At 42.4% G+C, this 23,544-nt stretch overlaps 1 protein-coding gene across 8 annotated transcripts in view; it reads right to left on the bottom strand.

Moving 5' to 3' along the window:
• Window positions 1-17,701, bottom strand: part of SMOC2 (SPARC related modular calcium binding 2) — a 147,697-nt gene extending 129,996 nt beyond the window's left edge. For 4 of the 8 annotated variants that reach the window (XM_040551192.1, XM_040551193.1, XM_040551195.1 and 1 more), the window contains exon 1: window positions 17,146-17,668. In XM_040551192.1, coding sequence (XP_040407126.1) covers window positions 17,146-17,220 — 75 coding nt within the window. In that variant the 5' untranslated portion in view covers window positions 17,221-17,668. Of the gene's footprint in view, window positions 1-17,145 lie in introns of all 8 variants that reach the window. The other 4 variants (XM_040551196.1, XM_040551197.1, XM_040551198.1 and 1 more) reach the window with 4 other exon arrangements.
• Window positions 17,702-23,544: the final 5,843 nt, after the last annotated feature.

Genomic DNA, 23,544 nt, shown 5'->3' with positions numbered 1-23,544 from the left:
TCACATTTTTTTACCATATTAAGAGGTTTTTGGTAGCTATGCTGGTGCAAGTAGAAAGGAATTGGTCCCCTGAGAGAGATGTGTAATGATTTGCTTTGGACTGAGGAAGGAGAAATCATTTTTAATTGGATAATATGAAGGAAAAAAAGCCTTACATGTGTTAGTTTGTTGGACTTAAACATATTTAGACTGGGTTATAGGGATGTTTTGACATTGTGTAATTAGGGTAATTAGAGAAGACAGTTGTAAGATTGGATTATTTTGACACTGACGATTTTGATATTGGTAAGGTTACTGTGACACTAAGATAGTACAAGTGATATTAATTCTAAAGCAACTATTGTTGCTTTACCAATTAAACAAGCAACCTGGAAACTAGTTTACTATATAACACCAAATATTGCTTTAAAAAAATACATAACTGCAATAGCTTGGGATTTTTCAAAGGCATGTATGGAGAATGGATTTTTGGAGACATCTCCAAAATCACATCTTTAAACACTTACAGATGATCTTATGTGCCCTGCAAAGAAGATTGTCAGTATGGAACACATTAAAAAAAAAAAACTGTGAACATGATTTTAATCTATAAGATATTGTCTTGATGATCATTATAGGATGACATTTCAAGCTGAAAAATATTCTGCAAAATGTGAAAATCCTTGGACATTTTTGTCACTTTGTATTGGAGGCTACAGACTGATGAAGAGAGGACTTGACATACTGGTTTTTAAATGAACTGTATCTTGACATACACCAAACCCTTTATCAGAAGTGCTTATTCGCATATTAAAAAATGGTAGAGGGACTCTCAAAAGAAGAAAGGGTAAGCGCAAAAATAGGCAACACTGAGTATAACTGTATCATCTTCAGGACTGAAATAAGATGTTATGGCAGCTAACAACGAGCTACATCAGAGAAGCTGATGAGTTTTCAGATTTTGCAGTATACCATTCAGGTTAGAAGAGGTTCACAGAACCAGGTCATGAAACTTTTAAAACTCTATTAGCTCCAGTTTAGCTATGGTTACTGAAACACCTCAAAACCATACACATAACTAGAGTAACCTGTAACCTCTCCATGTTGCACTACGCACAAAATACTAGAGCCGCCTGAGGTTTTTTCTGATTAAAACCCCCTTCTACTTGCTAGTTTTTGTGCACTTATATCTTCTGCCAGCTCTTTTAGGAAACAAAACTTCTTTGCATTACTATACATTTCTAGAGTACAATATAATGACTGATTCTCTGTCTCTTTAAGAATGCTATAAACCCATTATTTCAATAAAATCCACAAAGTTTATAGAAAAATCTAAAACAGAGGAGCTGTTTAAGAACTGTTCTCTTTAAAAATGCAGTGTTTCATAGGCAAATTGCCTTAAAAAAAAAAAATATAAAAAATTGCCCAAATTTCTCTGTTCCTTCCCTTTTTATGTCAATATATTTTTTAATCACTTGTAGGTTTGCTTACACAATTCTTATCATGAAAGAAAACATTTAGCCATTCAGTTTATCAGATTGGCTAGCAGAGGTTTCATTTGTTTTATTATTGATAACAATTATTTTTAAATCTCAGATAGTAAAAAGCCATCTATCCATAAAAGAAGGAAACCAGTTAAAAAACAAAAAACAAACGAGACAATACATGCATATACATGACTTGGGCAAGAGGGGAGCATTTTCTCCAGACTGCCTGGAGCTAGATGGCTATCTTGTATATGATATTTACTAAAACATTCTTCTCTTGTGCTTTGCTTTTTTTTATGCTTTGAATATATATGCAGCTACTTTTGAATATATGTGACTCTTTTCTCCCTGTTTTCTTAGCCCATCTTATAGCCAATATCTTTTTGGCCTTTGACAAATGCTCTTTCAGTAGGTGAGGGAATCATCCTTTTCACGAACTCAGTTTCCGCTGCCTCCTTAAGAATGATGCTTTGCAGAGGTAAATGAGCAGGAACAACTGGTCAGCTCTTACTGTACCTCACGAGAGCTGTTTCTTAGACTCAGCCATCAACCAGAAATGCACCAGCGACCTACCGGTCACTGGGGAATAAAGCAGAAATATTTGCCCATTTTTTTAGAACCAAACCCGTCTCCTCCAGTTCTGAGGCGCATTGTAAGCACACACACTGTCACCAATTTGGATATTACTAGAGCTTTAGAAATAGCTTCCAAGCCCTAACTTTCTAGGATAAAGTGTCCCCAGAGAAATTCCCAAATGACCTACTGCATATTGTGGAACTGCACTTCTCCACTGGAAAGATCCACAACCCTCCTCAGAGTAAGGGAATGGTCCATAATGAATCTGAGTGCTGCTGATAAATTATCCCTAGGGCAACAAAGTACTGGATATGTATTTTATTGGGTGATGAGCAGGAGAAGGATAACATCTGGATTCACAGCCCATCAGGCTAAATCTGCCAACTGTTCGATTCAAGTTACGGTATATTTGAACAACACCATAACAGTTAAATAGATTCCCATGGCACAGATCCTAATGCAATTTGGAAAATGAAATAGCAATAGTGCAATGGTGTTCACCTTTGACATGAGAAGTGTGATGAAGAAAAAAGTCTATCTGAGAGACAGTGTACAGTCAACAGCTGTTTGAGAAAGCAACAGTAAGCAGCAGAGATCTCTGAGCTTGAGAAAGCTTAAAACCCTAATCAATGTGCTGCAACAACAATGCGAGTGACCCGTACGCTGAAAGACCAGCCCTTCATTTTATAGCACCATTCACAGCTTCAAGTTAATCGACATGGGGGAGTACTGGCCACATTAACTGAAATAACAGTATTAACTAGTTTCATGCATCATACAGTTACTAAGATAGAGGCTGGCTGTTGAAAATACAAACTGTCATGCATGCTGTCAGATACAATCTGCAGAAGAAGTTTTAACACAATGCTCAAATGCTTCTGGACAACAATGCAGATTCTCAACTAAGGCAGCACCAGGTAAGTACCTTGCTTGAGGGGAGCCTCACCTATGTGCCTTAATCAAGCTCAGGCAGGGTTCCAGGCCATGGGACAGCAGAACGCGGGGCTGATGGAAAGGAGTCAGCTTTGGAAACACAGAGTATTGTGAAACCAATGCACCCTGAATCTACTTGCCTATATAATGTAGTCAGAATGAATAGTAGGTATCTCAGCAATCCAAGTTCCCTGAACTTTTTTTAATGATTGAGTTGATGAACAACAACACACAAACATGGCCTTAGATCTAGTTTAATGGAGTTTTTTGTGCAAATAATCACAGAATGGTTTGGGTTGGAAGGGACCTTAAAGATCATGTAATTCCAACCCTCCTGCTATGGGCAGGGACAGCTTCCAGTGGATCAGGTTGTGCAAAGCCGCATCCAACCTGGCCTTGAACATTTCCAGGGATGGGGAATCCACAATTTCTCTGGGAAACTTGTTCTAATGCTTCACCGCCCTCATAGTAAAAAATTTCTTCCTAATATTTAATCTAAATCTACCTACGCTCTTTTAGTTTAAAACCATTACTGCTGGTCCTATCATTACTCCTTGTCCTATTACATAAGGCATGTGACTGACGTAATATGAAACCATTAGAGATTGTCTTATAATTTGTTTGTAAGGAAAGAACTTGGTAAAAATGACTCCATTGCATTTATACCCCATTTTATTCAGGAACAAGCATAGCTCTTTTTTTTTTTCTTCCTTATTTATTAATAATAATAATAATAATAATAAATAGCAAGACCAGAGCTTTTACACTTCTGGTGTGAGAGTACAGCTTCCCGTTTTGTTGCCCCTGAGTACTGCCTCTTCCAGGTTCTGCTCACCTGTTCCATTTCACTTGAAACGATGACAGCACCTCCTTCAGGTATTTCCAACCTTTGGCCCCCAGAACTGTTTTTGGAGCACGGATACAGCATGTCATACTAAAATTTAAGAACAGTTGTTTCCAAAAAGATTCTTCCCATGATGCCAAGATCAAACCATGATTTTCACCAAAAACACTGGACTTATGATAATGTCCTGTAAAGTCCTGTGATAATGGTTCTGTCAGATGCGGGATTTATCCCCAGCTTGTCAAGAGATTGAGCTATATTTGCCTTGCGGAGTGAAATATTTTATATTTTAATGTGATATTTTAATAAGTTTAATTTCACAAATTAGTGTTTTCCTACTGCTTCAGTGGAACTGCAAGTTCTACAGTCACGTGCATTTGTTAATGATATGTAAAAAACATGGACATTAAAACAAAACTGACTTGAGAGACTAAATACAAATAGCTGGATACCAACAACAGAATGCAGGGAGATGTGATTTTGTTCCACTCCTCTGCACAGTATATGTCCAGTGGTATCACTCTGCTGATCACCTTCTACCTGTACGTACAAAGGCTGACAACATGTTCCTGTTTTACTCAAGGGATGTGGGCATGAACAGCCCCACCACCCAGACATGTACTGACAGAGATTTTATCACACCTCTGAAGCTTCACACACAAACATGCTCATTGACAGTATCAGTTTCAGGTATTGCAACCATCTCCAATTTCCTCTGGACATTTCTGCCCTTGTATGGGAGGTCCAGAGTCAAGTTTATTCTCTCTCATTCCTTTCAGGGGAGCAAATAAATTTTCCCTTGTTCGCAGAGTCAAGAGGATTAGTACAAGTCCAACTTTGCCCAAACTCCCACTGGACTCAGGAAGATCTAGTGGAGAAGTTTGGTCATGTCCACTGTAAAGATTTGGAATATTTGAATTGCCATCATACAAACCCTCTGGCACTCATGTACAGCTGCACCTGCAGCTCCTCTATCCATGTCACAATCAGAGAGCTCCTAACTTCTATGGAGTGCCTGTCTCTTTTCAAGTCACGTGAGGGTGTACAAGAGCAAACTGAGATTCCAGAGGGACAGGACAGAAGCTGCAATTGTGACCCTCTCTTAACTGTAGCATGATGAGGCAGAATCATTTCTGATCTCTCAAAACAGCATACCAGGGCAAACTGTCTCATTTCCCCTCATCCACACGCTTCCCCATGGTTTGAACTGTTTTGCAGACACCTGGCACACATCCCAAAGCTTTTTTAAACAATGCTTGTTAAAAGGGCAGGACTCAGAACGTGTGTGTATGACACATGCAGCCCTCAGGCTGTTTTACAGTCACAAAGAACTGCTACAAAATTAAGTAATCAGTCGCAATTATACTTTGTTAACATCTAAATGGCACTCCCCTAAACTGCAGTGTCCTAGCAAAACCAGAAGCATTAAAAAAAAAAAAAAAGGCAAAGTTTTAAAAGGTGTTGATGTATATTCAAACAAGAAATATCAGGCATAGAAAATAGAAATCAGCTATTTCTGCCTCTCTCAGACACACATGCACACCTGCTTTGCTGTTGCTGACAGTGGATAGCTGCAGGGCTCTTCCTGAGAGACATCCTGCATACCACAAAATAGCTGTAGAATATGAACTGTGACCCCTTTCAGCTTTGATAGACTTGTCATTTCTCTCAAGCTTTTCCATCCATCATACACACTCATTCTAATGCTTAACTGTGTCATTTATACAGAAATCCCTTGAGGGAACTTCATTCCATCTCTGACACTGGCTTAATTGCTGTCAGCTGGAACTAATGAGTTTTTACATGTGATTAGTCTTATTTGTAACCACCTAATTTCAATGAACACTTTTGGTTGCTCCTCACTTGTATTAAATGTGTGTGATTTCCTGACATCGTTGTAAAATGCATCTCACTTTGGAGTTTCCTCAGCCCCAGGTGTGAGGAGAAGGTTCAGGACAGGAATTGTAAAGAAATGATTTACTTTGATGTCAAGGAGAAAAACTGTGCAACTTTTTTATTGCTCATGTAATAATTAGCAATTCAAGCAGTAAAAGTTCCTTCTGTTCTCTCATAGTTTAGGGTGATAGTCAAGGAAGCTACTAGCATAAAACCAGTGATTACCTGCGGCAATTCCTGAAGTGGACCTGATATGAGATTTGAAGGAAGAAGTTCTTCTCTTCAGTTTACAAATAACTCCACAAATTTATCAGCTACCAAATACAGGTGACCTGCAGCATCTCTAGAAAAGTCAAAGCCTAACAAGTTTAGAAATCGTGTCAAATGAAAGCTAACACTACACTCCTGTGTACCCTCCCCTTGCTTAGACCAAAACAAACAAACAAACAAAAAAATGTCAGATCAAGCTGCTCAGATCAAATTGAATAAATTTCAGGGGGACAAAAAAAAAAAAAAAAAAAAAAAGAAATTTTGGTTATTTACCCCTATAGAACTTTAGGCCCTTATTGGGGTTTCCGAATAACCCTTGAAAAGCAAAAGGAAGAAAAACTTTTCATGGGATTATATAAAGACCACCTCTCCATACACATATATAACTGACATGGATAGTCTTAAGATATGAGATGGCTATCTAGGGAATTTATTGCAGTGGACGGATAACATTTTGAAGCCCCAAGCACCCTGCAGGAAGAAGATCAGTGCTCCTTGATAACACTTGACACCTCCTTGAGGCTGTCAAGAGAGCCTTTGGGCCAGGTTTCCCAAAGGGTTCTTGACGCTACTAGTGTAGAAGACGAGAACACTGTCACCACCTGGGGTGGCAGCAAGAGCAGCTCTCAGCTCTTTGGTTTGCGTCCACAGGATGGACGTATCTTGGCAGCCCCATCTTCTTTTCTCTCTTAAGAATAGGTAGGAAGGGGTAATGGTCAGTGGAGCTCCCAGCACCGTGCTGAGCTACATGTAGAAGTAGGAAGGGGCATCCAGGCGCTCCCTTTATTCTTTGTGGACAGACTGTATGGGTTTGGGCCTTTCTTTCCATTAGTTGAGAAAGTTTTGCACCATGAAAGGAAATGCATACCACAGCTTGAGAACCCCAGCTTTAGGGCTGCGATAAGGTTGAAACACTAAGCTCTCACAAGTCAGGAAATACCACGCAGATGACACTAGGCCCGCTGCAATGTGCAGATCCCCTTTGGCCAGCAGCATGACAAGACTAGGGAATAGACCCTTTGGTCATGTATTCCCTCAGTGGTGAATTATTGCTCCAGTTCTTTCCAAAGTTAGATGCAGTTCAAAATAAAAAACAGGAAAGTAATCAGTCTGCATACTACCCAAAGAATGTAAAGAATTGGACTGTGGCCACCTCTGCCTGATTAACTCCTCTGTTTGTATACCCTCCATTACTTGTGTTCAATCTTGTCTGTAAGCAGGTATCATTCAAGATTTATTTATTATAATAATGGTAGACCAAGTGGGCCAGCCAAGAATGAGGCTTTTCTTCCTGAAACATGTTACAAACCCACAGAGCTTAAGGTCTATAACTAGGCAAGGCATGCTTACACTGGGGAAGAAGATGTACTAAGGAAGAAATGTCGAGAGTATGGGGAAGGAGAAGGTTGGATCAAAATCTCCACAGGATAGAGACAGCACAGTCAAAACAACAGGTCACAAAGATGTCAGCTTTGTGCTCTTCTGAGCTTGCTCCTACCTGCAGGATCTCTGCTAGCTTTTCCTTTGGATTTACCCCAATGTTACATGTATTGTGACTGCAGTTTTCTCACTATTTACTTTAACAAACCAGCACTGCTGTGTCTGCTGTGTGTTTCCCACCAGCCACCTGGATGCATAAAGCAATCTCTGCCAGTGGCATTCATGCCATTTCATCTTGGTGTCAGATCTGGTTTTCCCATCTAGTAGGAAATACTCTGATCTGGCTCTCTCATTACCTTGTGTCTCTCCTGATTTTGTGTCTAGTGAATGTAAACCACTAACATTTCAGAATTGCAGCACTGCATACCCATTTTACACTGTAGAAAATGACTGCACTAAGTGCACACAAATAGACATTTGAGTTCTCTGCTTTTTGCCCTCTTCCCTTCATAAAGAAATCAATTATCCGTGCATGAATATTGCCTTGTAATTTTATTGTAAACTAATGAAAGTCCATCACCAGGCAGTGACAGAACTTTTGCTTTGGGAGTCATTCAGCACCTGGAAAGGAGAAACTTAAACAGAAGAGCAATTTACCAAATGAACACTCCTTTCAAAAATTCTTTCCCTTTCTCTCAGAAATGTAATTTATGAAGCCTTTCAAGGAGGAAACATGATGGAAAGATAAAACCTCCTGTACAAAGTTCAGATTTGCAACTGAATCCACTCAGGCTGAAATCCATCAAAAATTTGACATGCCTGAAAACTGCCTTCCCAGGAGCATGCACTCTGAAACATAATCCTATTAAATACAGTGTGGAAAATAAGTTGTCCACTTTATTTTATCTTGCTCACCAGAATTCCTGTAACTAAATGCTGCAAGAAGAAATCATATGGATACATGTAATGAAATGAACAGGACATATGTTTTCCACAGGCTGAAATCCTTCTGGAGTCCCACAGTAAGGCACAAGGGCAACGTATAGGCATGTTTTCCCACTTGTTCACACCAGCCTACTTCAAGCTCCCACCAATGCTAATGAGTAACTAATGGCATGGGAAGGCAAGCCACCAAGACCTGAATTCTACTTTTTAATGTTATTGTTGAGGTTTTTGTCATTTGATAGCCTGCCTGATGGGCAGCAGAGTAAGAATTGCTGCAAAAATGAAGTTCTCCATATTTTAACCCCCCTTCCTAACTTAGGCAACTGGGTGGAGAAATAAGGGTTCCTACTACTGTCAGCCCCTCCCAGAAGTGCCGGAGCAGGCCCTGCTGCTCTTTCACTCCCTCCCGTGGTGGATCCCGAAAGTGTCATAGAAGAAGACAGGTGAGCGCTCTGCCCCTGACGATACTGCAAAAGGGATGCCACTGGGCTGTATCTGCAATGGAGCGGACATGAGACAGATGTGTATAGAACCACCCTCTGATTTTTATCTTAAGTTCCTTAAGTCTTTGATGTCTGCTTCCAAAAAGTCATCCATTCAACAGACCTGAGACAATTCACTAAACAAACAGAAGTTCAAGCAGAGTCTTCTGTAGTTTCTTTGATGGTGGTCTTTTTCATACCTTTTTCATTCCCTCTTGTGGGGAAAAGGGTACCTTTAGAACTTGTGCTATCCACTGCTACAAGGTAGTATACTTAGTACCAGGTTTCACTTATTTATTTCATTTATCTGTTAGAAATGACTTTAAAAAGCAACATATGTCACAGTGCTTTTTCACTCTAACAGGAACATTAGTCCACAGGATAGCTACTCTCTGACCTTTAACAGTGCTACACAGTACTATTGGTATAAGAAAGTGGCACACAGTGACAGCAGTATTTGACAAATACAACTTTGCAGAGCCCTCACTTATCCATTACTGTAGATGCTAAAGGGAATGAGAACTAATAAAAACAATGCGATTAAATACATTGAGTAATTCTTCACCTAAGTAGATGGCCATGAGGACAAATGCACTAACTTGGACAACTGAGCCAGAGTCACTGTGGAAGCCATATTCCTCATGTCCTTACAATGCCTGCCTGCCTCTGATGGTAACTCTCCTTTTAAGAGTCCTCGGTCCACCTCCTGGTTCCAAATAGGAATTCAGTGTGTTTGGATGCCTGTACAAAGTCAGGAGCAAGGCAAGTACACTGCAGCCAGCATTTCATGCACCTATCAGCTCACCAAAAGGTGATTCTCTCATTTTAATAGCACCACCCTTCTGGTATGCTGCCACCTCCATATTCCCCCTCTGTATTCTCCAAAAGGGGTCCCTGACCCTAACTCTACCACCAACAGAAAGATGCCACTGCCAGTGGCACTACCTGCTGCCATTAAAAATAGCAGCACCTGGCAAAGAAAAAGGTTTGGGAATCCATTCTCTAGATCACGTGATCTAGATCCCAGGCAGATCACAAACTTTCTGCTCTCAGATACTTTAGAAGAGCTGGTCTGGTTTAATAGTGTTTCTGTTCACATGGTCATATTATGGTTAAAATATATTAAATAGCTTGTATATCCACCAGAATTTCACCCTCCCTTCTCCCATTCCTTCAAACCACCAATGAGACTCAGTGGCAGACTCTTTTACTCAGACTAAACTCCATTACTCCTCCATTTTACTCAGGATAAGAGCAGGAGAAAGATAATGAAACTGAGTCATTGCCTTCCCTCCCTGACATCCACACATGCCTACAATCTGCAGGTTTTCTCCACCCCACAGCTTGCTGTGTGGATTACAGTGAGTCCATCCCGCTTATCATTAAAATGACTTTATATTTGCCATTACTTTCATTTTGAAAAATGTACTGACCTCTCCTGATGACTTATGTTGCTTATTCACTCACAGTATCTTACTTGAATACCAAACAAAGGTCAGAGTAGTGACAAACATATGAGAAATCTTGCCCCAAATGTGAACAATTTATAGTAGCAATTGTATCCCTAAAATCTGGAAAATACAACATGCAGCCATGGCATAAATAAAGAAAGCACATTCCAGAGCAATGGATTATTTTTTCTTTGTTTTCATGTAAGTAATCTTTAGGTGCTCTAGGATAGAGAGTTGAAGATTTATAGCACATGTATGACAGCTAATTTGTATACAGTTTGAAAATGAACACCTAAAAGTCAGGAAAGTATACTATTACATCCTCAGAGCAAATTTAAGGTAACACAAAAGTGTTACTTGGTGCCTCAGAAGATGACAGAATAGGCAACCTGAAGTAAATGAAGGAAAAAAAAAAGCTAGGTTTTGGATAGGTATGAGGTAAAAATTCTTGAGCGAGTTTTCTAGCAACACACTGAGAAAGCCAGGGAGAGAGCTGGACTGGATCTCCTTCAGGAAATGTTTTCTCTCTCCATCCTGACAAAAAGTCTAGGATGTATTCTCTGTTAGCCTGGATTTTCATCAGCTGATGAAATGCTTACTGGTCATTTCTGAAAACTAATAAATTAGAATGGGAAAAAAATTCACTGAAGGGCAGTTACTAACTCATCACAGCAATTTCTTTTGCCAAGACCAGCTAAAACTTCAGTTCGCAAGACTAACTCCACATAAACTTATTTCCCTTGATCCACGTTAAGGAATGATGCTGTGTTAACGTTGCTTTTTTGAAGAACATTCATAATTTGGTACAGTCATATTAAGAAACTGTCCGCTACCGAGTGTTCCCACACCAATTGAAATCCCAGTCAATATACTTTTGGGCAGCTTTCACTTTCCTGTAACCAAAGTTTTAATTTTTGCATCCTATGCACGCGACTGCACTACATCAATGGCTTCAATTCAGACCTGTGTAGATAAGGCAACTAGACAAAAATCAAAAAATGCAGGGAAAAAAATGCAGTCATTTATGCTGTACCAGCTCTTGTCTGCTCAGTCAACATTATTTTCCTGAAGACAATTACTAAGTATTCCTTATGGCCAATATTTTGCTGTGTCTTAAGTTATCCTTCTTTCTCCTTTGGTAGCAATTATTCTGTGTAACATCAGCATACTGTAAGTTGTATTTTTTTTCCTGATGATTCAGGCTCCCAGCTGGAATTTCACTGGAAAGTATCTTATCTACCACAGTAGATAAAAATGAGGGCAGTGAGTATAGATTAATACCCACAATTTGATACAGAAATGTCAACAGAAGCATGTCCTGGGAGAGTGCACAGGGCCGTTGAGATCAGAATGACTGGCATCACCAGAATTTGATTGTAGAATATAGTAGAGAGGAAGAGGAGGGGAGGGCGGTATTTGTACTGTCAAAAACAACTCCGGCATTCTTTCTGAAGAAAGCATTCCAGCTTTGCACTGTCAAATGGCCTTCATTGGGAACCTGGTATCTGAACTTTCTAAAAATCTACCTCCAAGCATAACAATGAATCAACCTGAAGCATTTTCTTCGCAGAAAATTTAGAAACATTTGGGGTTTGATCCTAATGAAAACAAACATTTGGCAATGTCTGAGTCCTTTGCGAAATGTAACCCCGCAGCTTCCCCAAGATCGTAGGAATTTGTTCAGATAAAAACACCACTCCTGAACCAAACTCAAACCTGCATTTGCTGTTCAAAAATAGATTTTTGATCTCAACTCTTTCTTACTCAGTTTTTAATTTTCAGGCGCCTCTGCCCTTCCCGGTCTCAGGCCCAACAGGAAATGGAAGTACCAAAATACCGTGAAAATGGCTGTGCCTGTGGTAAGTCTGGTCTGGCTGAAGAAGTGGAAACACTAGCAAAGTCCTGAGCGAGCCAGATCTTGAAAAGACTTGTAGCCTGATTTCCAAACCAACACGGTTCAGATAGGTTTTGGATAGCAGCTAAAACTTTGGAGGCTTCTCAGAATGAACCAAAACCTGGGGTTTGCCAGCTCTCAAGGAATAGTCATGGCCATTCTTCAAGGTATTCAGAGGGCAACAGGGGAAGAATGAAAACATCACAACTGGCTTAAGTATGCATGATTTACCTCAGTTTCCTCTGTCCTGCTCTTCCTTCCCTACCCATAATCACTTCTACTCTTCAGTTTTAGCTTTAAAATCTTAAGGGTATGTAGTCGACCTGCCATCTCCATTATGTATTTCACATAATAAGGTATGGTGTATGTTGGCTGCATGCAGAAATATGACTTTTAACTTCTGATCAAAAGTTTTGCTGACTTTTTCAATAATAACCCTCACAGGTTTTGTTTTTGTTTCTTTAATGAGAAGTGTCTTGAGAGAGAGGTTATTGCTAGGAAGCATTGTTGAAAGCATTTTATTTTCAGTGCTGATGTACCCTTGGTTGTACCAATGCCCATTTGCAGTAACAATGCTATTAGGATCTGGAGCCACTTACAGTTTTATTTATGGTCTTGGTTTTTGAATCACAATTAGAGTAACTTTTCCAAATGTTTGGGTTTGCAGGCGCCATCCAAATGGGTCCTTAACTTGGAAAACTTTGACTGTGTTTAGCTTCCATTTACTGAACTACCTTAGTGGTCCATCTTATACTGGTGAGTGTTGTGGAAGCTATCCAGGGCATTAAATGCTATTGAATACTCACAAAGCATGTGCCAAGGGAGAAAAAGAAAAACAATTGTTCCCTGAAATATTCAGCTTCTGATGAAAGGAACTTATAACAGGCAGAGGTGTTCATTTCAAGAAGCGATTTCAAGCAAACTTTCTTCCTTTGTAAGATCTAAGATCAGTATTATATTCAGAAGGACACATGGTTCAGCAAGGCTTTGAAAGCATAAAATTAAATAGTTTGTGGTATGTTACAAGTCATCAAGATTTTAAAATAAGAAACACTTGTGTCCTATTGTTTGTACAAGCACATGCACACACACAACACTGCAACTGAGATAAAAGCTAGGCTGATGGTTCCAAAAATACAGCGTAACAATGCCAAAGTAAGTGTGGCGATAAGTGCCGTGATCTTAAATTTACTTAATCTAGGAACAGACTGAGCTTTCTTCAAAACACCGTGTTTCAAAACAAAAGTACCTATAACCTCAAGATCTGACTATTCCCCTAAGATAATATGCCAGTAAGGCTCTGTTCTCACCAGTTTCATACGTCCAGAAAGCACGGTTGCATATTGCAGAGCAGAATAAAAACACAGCATTGTGAAAGCGTTCCAACAATGTGCTACAGGAATTGCAGATTATTACCTGACTTTCCATAAACAAGGTAAAAGGACAAGGTTACTTAAGATATTTTGTGGAAAGTAAGAATGTTTTACATTAGTATTTGACACAAGGGGAGGAAAAACCAGGAGCAGCCAAACTGGCTACAGTCCCTCCAGATCTCACTGTTTCTTATGAGACAGCTTTCAGCCTACCTTCCCAAAATGAAAGCCATTGTTCTGTTGCCAATGTTTGTTTATTTGAAATAACAGTAAATATAATACAAAATAACGGTGTCCTCCCCCAACCATCCCTGTGGCTCAGTTAGTAATACAGAATTGGAATATCATGTTTCCCCTCACTTTCCCTATTATTGCAATATGCTTCTACTCAGGAGACAAACGTCCAGGAGCAACTTTAGCAAAGAGTATATTTTGACCACAAGAGGCCAAGATTGCTACAAATTCAAAGTAGATTTGGGCTACATCTAAGTTAGTAACCCACGAAAACTTCAAAACTCTTTGACCCTGGTGCACATCCTGACTTCTCAATAAAGATCCAGGTGTGCAACAGCTGATCCCTCATGTTTCTCCTCTGCCCTGGCATACACATGGGGACTGTTCTGGCTGGGTCCACATTTTGGACAGAGAGGAAAAAGTTACAACACAAGTTACAACTCATTTTAGATGTAGCTGTGAGAACCTGAGGACCAGATACTAGACCACCTGGTGCATTTCAGATACCCGCTGACTACTTGGATGCCAGATACTGATCTGATGGTTATTACCAAGGTTGTAGGAAGCCATCTGCTCTTCAGTCTCTGCTGACCTGCAGTTACGTTTGACCATTAAGTAATCAGAAATCTGTTGGAATTCTTAAGTTTTGTGAAAACTCTGTAATTTCTTGCTGTTGGACTATTGCAAAGCTTTCAACATCTGAAAAACACATATTCAGAGGTGGTTGTGGGTTTTTCTGCCTGAGGGAAATTGAAATGCAAAAATGTTATTCCTAATTAGACACGGATACAGCTCTATACACTGCTGAAAGTCTTGTCCGAAAGTAATACTTGCTCCACTTCTGGAGCTAGCAAGGATGTCAAGTTAAAACAGCCCAGAAATTTGTTCAGCAACATTAAAAACAGCTGGTGCTCCCCTCGCTGCCCATAGTGAATTTTACTATCACAACATTGCTAAGGTTCACCTTATGGCAGATTTACCACTGTGGTTAAGGAGCCTATGTTCATGCTATTATTGCCACCACCTGGCAAGCTGCATGTCCCACTGACAGTGTGATACCATCACGGACCTGCACACTCTCCCCTGTGATCATCCTGCAGTTTTCATGAAACTCAGGTCCATGGTAAGATATGTTCTGTCCCCATGGCTTCTGGTTATTTTTAAAAACATCAGTCTGTCTTTGTTACTCTTCCAAGCACAAATAAAAGGAAAAACTTCATCTGATGTGTAGAAAAAAAAATGGTAGTTTTCTGTCATAACACAAGAGCAGAGCAGGTGAAAAGTAAGTCATACATTTCCTTGGTGTTTCACAGCCTGAGTTTTTTGTGGCGGTGGTGGTGGTGGTGGTTGTGGTGGCGGGGTTTTCTTGTTGTTATAATTGTGCAGATATTATCCACAAATATTTGGGAAAGGTACATGTGAGAAGGGGTTGTGCAGTCTGTACATTTTGCTATAAGCAAAATGACTGCAGGAGTAAAGAATGATTTAGTGTCATGGTATTTGTTGCTGTTACAGTGATGTTGGTTTCGTTTTGTTTAAATAGGGAAGTACACTCATAGCAGAAATAAACCTGCCTCATGCAACCAGAGCTCAGAGTTTAGTCTTGTGGGAAGAAGTAAAAAGTATGTGTGCATGAGTGTGTATGCATTGTTTTCTTACCATGGGTCTCTGACAGCTCATTACCCATTTTACGGAAGGATTTCTAATGTACTCGTATGTGCCACCATCTCTGTAAGATGAGCACAGACTGCAGAAAAACTAGCATGGGCTGACCACAGCCCAGCAGTGACACATCCAACCACCTCTACCAAAACGTTCGGGTTTAACGAGACTGAAAGCTTAAAGCCTCCAGTGTCATTGCCCTTTCAGTAGAAGAGGGTGGGGATTCCACCAGGATTTACTTTTCTAATCACAGCTCATAAAGATGCATACTGTTGTAAGGTGCAGAAATGAACAATACACATTCTGGGTGGGTGAGAGAACAGAGAGGCTTCAGACATCTCTCAGCATTAGCTGAAGTCAAATACATCCACACGAGTTTATGCCATTTCATTTTTAAAGGGTTTTCCTAAGTGCTCTTGGCCAGATTTTTATTCCCTCAGTTTTAGAAAGGCAGGCAACCATTCATAAACACCAGTTACGTTCGGCAGTGATTGATATGCATCTGTTAAAAGGCTTTGGCATCATTTGATCCTTGTATCATTTTAAGATGATATAGCAGTCACAATCACTCCTATTTTACATTTGAATTATTTTTGTTAGCATCTCTAGTTTAGTTCCATGCTAACATTCAGAATTTTTGTATGTACTGAAGAAAGAATATAACATGTAATCTCTTGCAAATTCCTTTTACATATTTGTGAAAGTGAACTTGGAATTAAATTACGATGCTAGCCTGTTAGCTGGAATAGTACATCACCTGACAGTCTGTGGGTGCTTCAAACAAGGTTCTTAAAAAGCAAAAGATCAAAAATCACTTGACTTTATCTGTCCTGCACTTGCAAATGTCACACGCTATAAAATTCATGGGGCAAACTCATTCCTTTAAGGTTTTCAATTAGCAGCTTCTAATCTACAAATCATTTCAAAAAAAAAAAAAAAAAAAACACTAGATGAGAAGGCAAAACTTGTCCTGAAGAATTTCAGGTATGAACAGCTCAGCCGTCCCCCACCACCGTTTCTCCTTGAGCTGTCCCTAACCACCACCACCAAAGGAAAGACAAGAAAAGAGAAAGAAAGAAAAGAGCGCTCAGTATTTTACATAATTTTTCTGAAAGAGCGAGACAAAAATAGGGTCTATGTCACTTTGCAACTGCCTGTAACTTCAGCATAATAAACTCCGAGGGGCACAGCCCTCACCCAAACACTTAAAAACAGCTTGAAAGGGGTGCTCGTTACCCGTTATGTTTACTCAAGCACTTGTTTAAAAACACATTTAAGGAAAATGTTTTTATTTCTCCAGATTGCATTAATTATAGCTTTGCAAACACTGCGAGCTCTGCGACAAGGCTGAACCGAGCTATTAGCTGCAAACCCCAGGTCTTGGCTGGAGAAGTGGTTATGGCTTATTTAGCAAGCCTAATGAATTGGCTCGCCCAGCTCCGCGCAGAGCTCCATGTTTAGCACCGCGGAGCCCGGAATAGCCCGAGCCTCACGCCGCTTTGGAAGCAAAAATAAAAAGAGAAGTCTCTCGACCCAAGGCGGTCCTCGCTGCAGCGTTATTCCCCGGGGGGGGAATCAAAAGCAGCAACGCGGGCATCAGCCACCAGCTTCGCCCGGGGGCTCTGCGGAGACCCGAGGCGAGGCTCCGGGGTCCCGCCGCGGGCCGGGCCGGGGGCGGCAGCCCCCCGCCGCCCTCAGGTGCGCCCCGGGGCCGGCATCCCGCGGCGGGGCGGCCTTACCGTGAGGGCGGACAGCTTCTGGGCCGGCACGGCGGGGAGCAGCTCCGGCAGCAGCAGCAGCAGCGGCACCCACATCCTGAGCGGCGGCGGCAGGGGCTGGGGCACCCTCCCGGGGACGTCGCTCCCCGGTTCTGCTCCCTTCTCAGTCGCTCTTTTTTTTTTTTTTCCTCTTTCTTTTTTTAGCCCCCACCCCTTGAAGTTTGGCTTGGGGTGCACGGCGGAGCGCCGGCAGTTTCGCCCTTTCTCCGTGTCCGGCGGCGCTCGGAGATGCTCCCCAGCCTCGCCCCCCTCCGCCGCCTAGCCCCGGGGGTCGCCTCCTTTCCTCGCCAGCCCCTTCTCCCCCCCTTGGCGGGGGAAGAGGGAGGAAAAGCCGGGGAGGGAAGGGAAGGGAAGGGAAGGGAAGACCCTCCCACCCCACCCCACCGCTGTCCGCCGCCGGCGGGGGGCCGCGGGAAGACAGAGCCGCAGCCGCGGAGCCGGGCGCTGGGCGACCTCGCCTCGCCGCTCCTTCCCTTCCCCTCTTATCCTCCCCCCTGCCCGGCCCGGCCTCCGCTTTCCCCTCCCAGACCCGCTGCTCCCCGCCGATTAACCCTCCCCGAGGCTCCCGGGGGACTCCGGATCGCCCCCCTTCCCTCCCTTCCCCTCCCCTCCCCTCCCCTCCCCGCGGGGTTCATCCCATTCCCCCTCCGCCTCCTCCTGCACCACCGCGTACAAACGCAGGCAGCCGCGGCCCCCCGAGCCCGACGCACCCCACTTTGCTGGACGGGGCAGCAAAAGCCGGGGGCAGCGGGATGTGGGATGGGGTCTGGGGGCTGCCCGGGGAGCGGGCAGGGCTCGCAGGGGGCCAGGGACAGCCGGGAGCTGCTGCAGGTTGCCGCGGGGCTGCCGCTCCGCATGCGGTAAAGCGCCAGGTGAACCCTCCCTCCCGCCGGCTTTGCGCTTTTCTCGCTGATGTTTCGGGAAGCAAACGGAGGAGTTTTGTTACTTCCCCACGGTGAACCGCCGGAGGATCTCCTCTCCCCGGAGCGCCGGAAAGAAGCCCTTCTAAGTGCATGTTTGCCAATGGAGCAGCCCCCCGCTCCTCCCCTGAGCCCCACGGTTCCCTGCCAGCCCGCAGAGATCCCCGCGGTTCAGGGGGTCCGAAGCGACCAGGGCTTTTTTATTCTTAGGGTTGTGCTCGTCCGGGGGATAGGACCCAAGCCTGAAAGGGCTTTTGGGGAGGCTGCGAGGCAGCACGCACCCAAGTGACAATTCCCCAGATGCGACCTCGCTGGCTGGGCACACCCTGGCTGCCAGGGCTGGGCATGGAGCACGCTCCCCGGGGCGGCAGCTTCATGCCCAGAGATGCAGGGAGAAGTGGAAATTAATTTAAGACGGATTTGGGTGCCCTGCTCGGGACAGCCACTGCTGACTTCTCCGGATCCTGCAATGTTCAGAGCATGCAGCCAACAACCCAGCCATAGTTTCTCCAGGTCTCGACTGGGCATCTAAAGTAGTAAAAATTTGGAGAAGCCCCTTTTCAAAAGTTTCATTTTAAGCAGCTTGATTATCAACACAAAGTATGTGTACACATGTCTGTGTGTGCTCATAATATCTCCTCAACTTTCCAAACGGGAAAAAGGAAAGATGAGAAAGCTATCATAGGCATTGTCCGGGTCAGAGCATGTTTAGGACCCTTCACTCCACCACACAGACCCCCATCAGTCTCCAGCTAGCAGCATCCCCCATGGAGATAGCAGATTGCCATTTGCTGCAGTGGGCAGAGTGGGATATTTTTGCCAGCAAGGACTCTACAGCCATTTCCTCCTAGCTGGGAGGTGGTGAACCTTTGAAATGTCGATGTGCCCATCAGAACCAGAAGGAGCCTTTATTCTTATGACCATGCCTCCAGCCATCCATGCTTGCGTCCCCTCCAGCTACACCCTGTGCAAGTGTTACCTCTTTCACACCTCAGAGTTATTCTGTGTGGACCTAGTCGCACTCCCCTGTTATCAAGCCTCTCGTTGCCATGTCATTGCAGTCATCATCTTCCCAGTCCTCTTCCTTCCTTCTCCACCAGTCCATCCCAGTCTGTCTCCCCGTCCCAGCCCAGACCTCCTTCATCACCAAGCAGCCCTGCAGCCCCATGGCTGCCTTCCCGTCTGCCGTGATCTTTGGAGCTTGCTAACCCCACAGCCCCTTCGTCTTCAGTTCAGGGTCCTTCTGTGCACTGCTGCTGTTCAGCCAGACAAAGGCAATATGCAGCAGTCAGTCCCTCAACTAAACGGCACAGCAGTTTGGATTTGGCATTGCAGGAAAAATCCAAGCTCAGAATAGATGAGAAATTTATCTAATAAAAACAAGCTGCAGGTTTTTTAGGGTTTATGACTTCATCAAATTTGAGTGGATTTCCAGAGGTGACTGTAGCCAAGAGGCCAAAATGAGAAGTCTGAAGTCCAGAAACCGGTGGCATTATGGTTTCAAAATAAAGACCCCTTGCCAAAATATGCATTATTATTTTGTCTACTGTCATTTCCCCAGTTTCTTTTGAGAAAGAGATTTGACTATTCAGCCTAAAATTTCTTCTTCCCTTTCTTTGCCCCCCATCCCAGAAGATAATTCAGCCCAACAAAAATATGTTTAAAGGAAAATGTGAGACCAAGTGATAAAAATACTGTCAAGGATTAAGCAACTGAAAATAGTGTTTTATAATGTAAAAGGCAGAGTGATTTTAACAGGCAGAGCTACCAGCCACCACCATGGTGGTAAGAAAACTACCTGCCTCCAAGAACTTGCAGTCAGATTAGATAAGAGTATAAAAACGGAAATAAATGTTATTCCTTGTTAAAAGTGGGGGAAGGACTATAAGACAGGCACATCAGTATTCTTCACAGGTGTTGTTCTCCCATTTAAAAAGGGGTCATATCTCCAGAAGAACGCATGGGTCCCCTTTCCATGGATGTCACTGAAGGAAATCTTTGTTTTCCACTTCTTGCTCTAGTTTGTCAGTGGTGGTTTTATCCTGAGCACAGCCTTCTCCCACAGCCTGACGTGTTCTGAGTCATGTGTCATGGTGAATTTTGACCCAGCCACCTCCTCATCCATGCCAGCACGATGTCCAGACTTGATCTGTGCTACATGAGGAATTGTACCCAAGTTTTCTGAAGTCCTATGTGGGTTCTTTCATAATAAGACCCAAATTTTCTCCTCTTTCCCCAGTCTCTCCAGAACTGTGTGCTCAGGAAGTTGTAGAAAGCAACTCAAGTTGCTTAAATGAGTGAGCCTCACAAAGCAATCCTGTACAGTTTTACAGCAATGGTTAGAAATATACAGGAAACACTTGGTACAACTTACCGGAGCATGAGAGCTTTCCTCTAATACCTTTAATTAGGTCAGAAAATGCAAAAGGAAATTATACCTCATCTACAGAATTGTTCAGGCTGCTTTAAAATCCTGTATATAGTTGACCATTCTGTATTAAATTCAACAGAAATGTTCCAATAAGGATATTGGAAATTCTAACTTTGATAAAGGAAGAACTGTCTGACTCCTAAATACCAAGACTACAGAAAGTAAATCCTCTTAAGTTTCAGTGCAGCACTTGTGCCTGCAGGGATGGGCCACTAGATCCAAGCAGAGCTGTGTTACTTGGCTGGGGTACGTAAGGGCTCAGGAGTCTGCTTCCCATTGCAGGATCACTTGGTGTTTGGCAGAAGATAACGCGATTCTTAGAAAGATTTTTTTTCTCTTATGGGTCCCTGGCACCAGCTTTGAAAGAATTAGCAGGCAAACTCTGCACTCTCACCTGCTTTTCAAATGTTCTGCTTTTCAAGCAGCAAATATATTTTGCAGCCAGTTTGAAGTATACCAAATGTTTGATTCTTTTTTAAAGTTTGGAAAAATAATGGGGGATAATATTAAAATTAAAGCAAGTAGTTCTTGTAATACTTAGAGAATATACATGCACCTATAAATGTGCAAACAAGAGTAGAACAGTTATTTCTATTCTGTATAGCTATGGCATACCTTTTTCTCCTAGGTTTCTACATTACAGAATCACAGAATCATCTAGGTTGGAAGAGACCTCCAAGATCACCTAGTCCAACCTCTGACCTAACACTAACAAGTCCTCCACTAAACCATATGAGCATCATGAAGTCCAGGTCCAGTGACAGAGACTTATAGGAACTGCAGAAGCACAAATAATAACAAAAAAGGGGCAATTAACTTTTTTTTTTTTTTTTTTTTTTGTAAAGCATTATCACTTAGCTTCTTATAAACAAAGGTACTTAATCAAAACCAGCTGTCATCAATGGAAAGTCTCCCATGATTTTAATACGGATATAAATGAAAAGCCCACAAACAGCGACCCCAGATTCTAGCCCTACGATATTTAGGGTATCATTACACTGTATTCACAGGGAGTCATACTTGACATATTATTGTTCAAAAAAAAAAGAGAGAGATGTATGTCTAGTTTAAAGGAATAATAAAACTCTCTGATGCTTTACTTCTTTGTGTTTGCTGTGAGTAGTAGGGAAGATGGAGTCCCAGAGTTAAGTAGGATGTTGTGAATCTTCTTAATCTAAAAAAATAAAAAAGATTTATTCATTTCATTATTTTTTAAAGTAAAAAATTATCTTTGTAAACTATAACATGAAGTTTGTTTCAACACAGCTATGAGCAAACAGCTTATGACTGAGCTGTGCTCTGTGCCACATGAAATGTACAGTGGAATTTTTAAAAGTGTTTATGGGAACCAGGAGCTGAGATCCTGTTTTTGAGAGCTACATAGGTGAGCCAAACCCTAATCCCAAAACACCAAGGCTCACGCATTATGCGATCATTAAAAATAAAGCCATGAAACCAGCCTTTTAAAAAGGGGACAGAATGTAGGAGTAAAGTCAAAATTGTGAGTGGGTAGGAGGAACAGGCCCACGTGTGACTGGTTTTGCTTGGGAAACCCAGATAGCTTTGAAAAGTGTCATCCTTAGGTGAGATCTTCCAGTATTAGCATGTTGCATTTTTCACGATTAGAGCTTACAGTGTGGGATTTATCACACTTTAATGAGCAGTCAGTATGAGGAAAATGACTTAATCCTTCAAGGCAATAACAACACACACACAAAATCCTGCTCTGCATCTTGTAGGGTGAGAGCAGAGCAGAGCTAGTACATTCCCCACCTCTCAGAGCCACAGTTCTGCCATGTTTCTCCCAGCTAAGCATGCTCTTCAGACTTTTCTGAAGGAGGTTGGCTGTTGTAATGCAGAGAGAGGCATTGCTGCTGACTCACTCACTTTACGTTAAATCATCCCTCACGGCTCTTCGGCCAGAAGTGCTCCCCTTTCACCCAAATGTAGACCTTGGGACGGTGAGGTTGGGATCAAGAGCAAACCCTGAAAAAACAGCTCGCTCCTGTGTTAGATGAACACCTGGGATGGCAAAAAGAATGTGAGTGCTGATAGAGGGAAGAACAAAAAAAATAGCCTTTTGGAAATGGTGCTGACAAACAGTCTGGTGTCTGATCATCCGGAAACAACCACGGGATTCTGCACAATTCTCAGAGTCTTGGAAACAAACCATAGTTTGGAGACTGTCAGAGAGAGGAGCTCTGTCTGGGGAGGGGTGTATATATATCCATAATGCTTATAACTAGATTTACACCAAGAGTGAAAATCATACAGAAAAAAAAAAATGGGTATTACATGAAGTGATATACTGATGGTAAAATGCCTTCCTGAGTGCTAGTGAATAGCTGAAGCAACACAGGATGCAGTAGAAAAATGCATAAGTCATAAAATAGCTTTGAAATCATTGGGCACACAAATAAATGCGCTTATCTCATATTATTCCCCTTCCTTGACCAGACTTATTTTGCTGGCTTTGCCTGTTGGCTGTATGGCTCAGCATTTAGCAGAGGAAGTTCTTTCCACTCACAGATAGAAATGAAGGAATGAACAGTTTGAATAAGAAGATTTAAGAAGTCTTCCTATCGTGAATCTTCTGGACAGCTGTCAGAGATATGCTACTTCACCATCCCATATGCACTGCTTCTCAGGACAGGAAGAGTTCTACTGTGGGGACAGATGTAAATGCTTTCACAGGAAAAGTGTGATATTTTAGCAGTGGAAATTTCATACAGTCCTAAAAGTGGAATAAAAAGCTAGGTAAAGTGCATGAGTATTTCTTATTTCCAGTCCTCAGCACTGACATTTGTATTGTGTACCAGCTTGCTTTTTCAGATTTGGAAACCCATAGTAACCCAAAAACCATTATGTTCGCCAGCCTCTCCCTCAGCCCAGTGTAAAGCAAGCTTTGTGGTCCCAAGCCAGTCTCCTGTGGGCACAAGGTGTTTGTGAAGCCTTCACCACAGCGAGCAGCCTCAGCCCAGGCACCAAAGCCTAAGTGGGCCCAGTGCC

This window comes from Cygnus olor, chromosome 3 (assembly GCF_009769625.2).
Source record: "Cygnus olor isolate bCygOlo1 chromosome 3, bCygOlo1.pri.v2, whole genome shotgun sequence".
In the NCBI taxonomy this organism is placed as follows: Eukaryota; Metazoa; Chordata; class Aves; order Anseriformes; family Anatidae; genus Cygnus; species Cygnus olor.
This window is presented reverse-complemented; position numbering and strand designations above follow the sequence as displayed.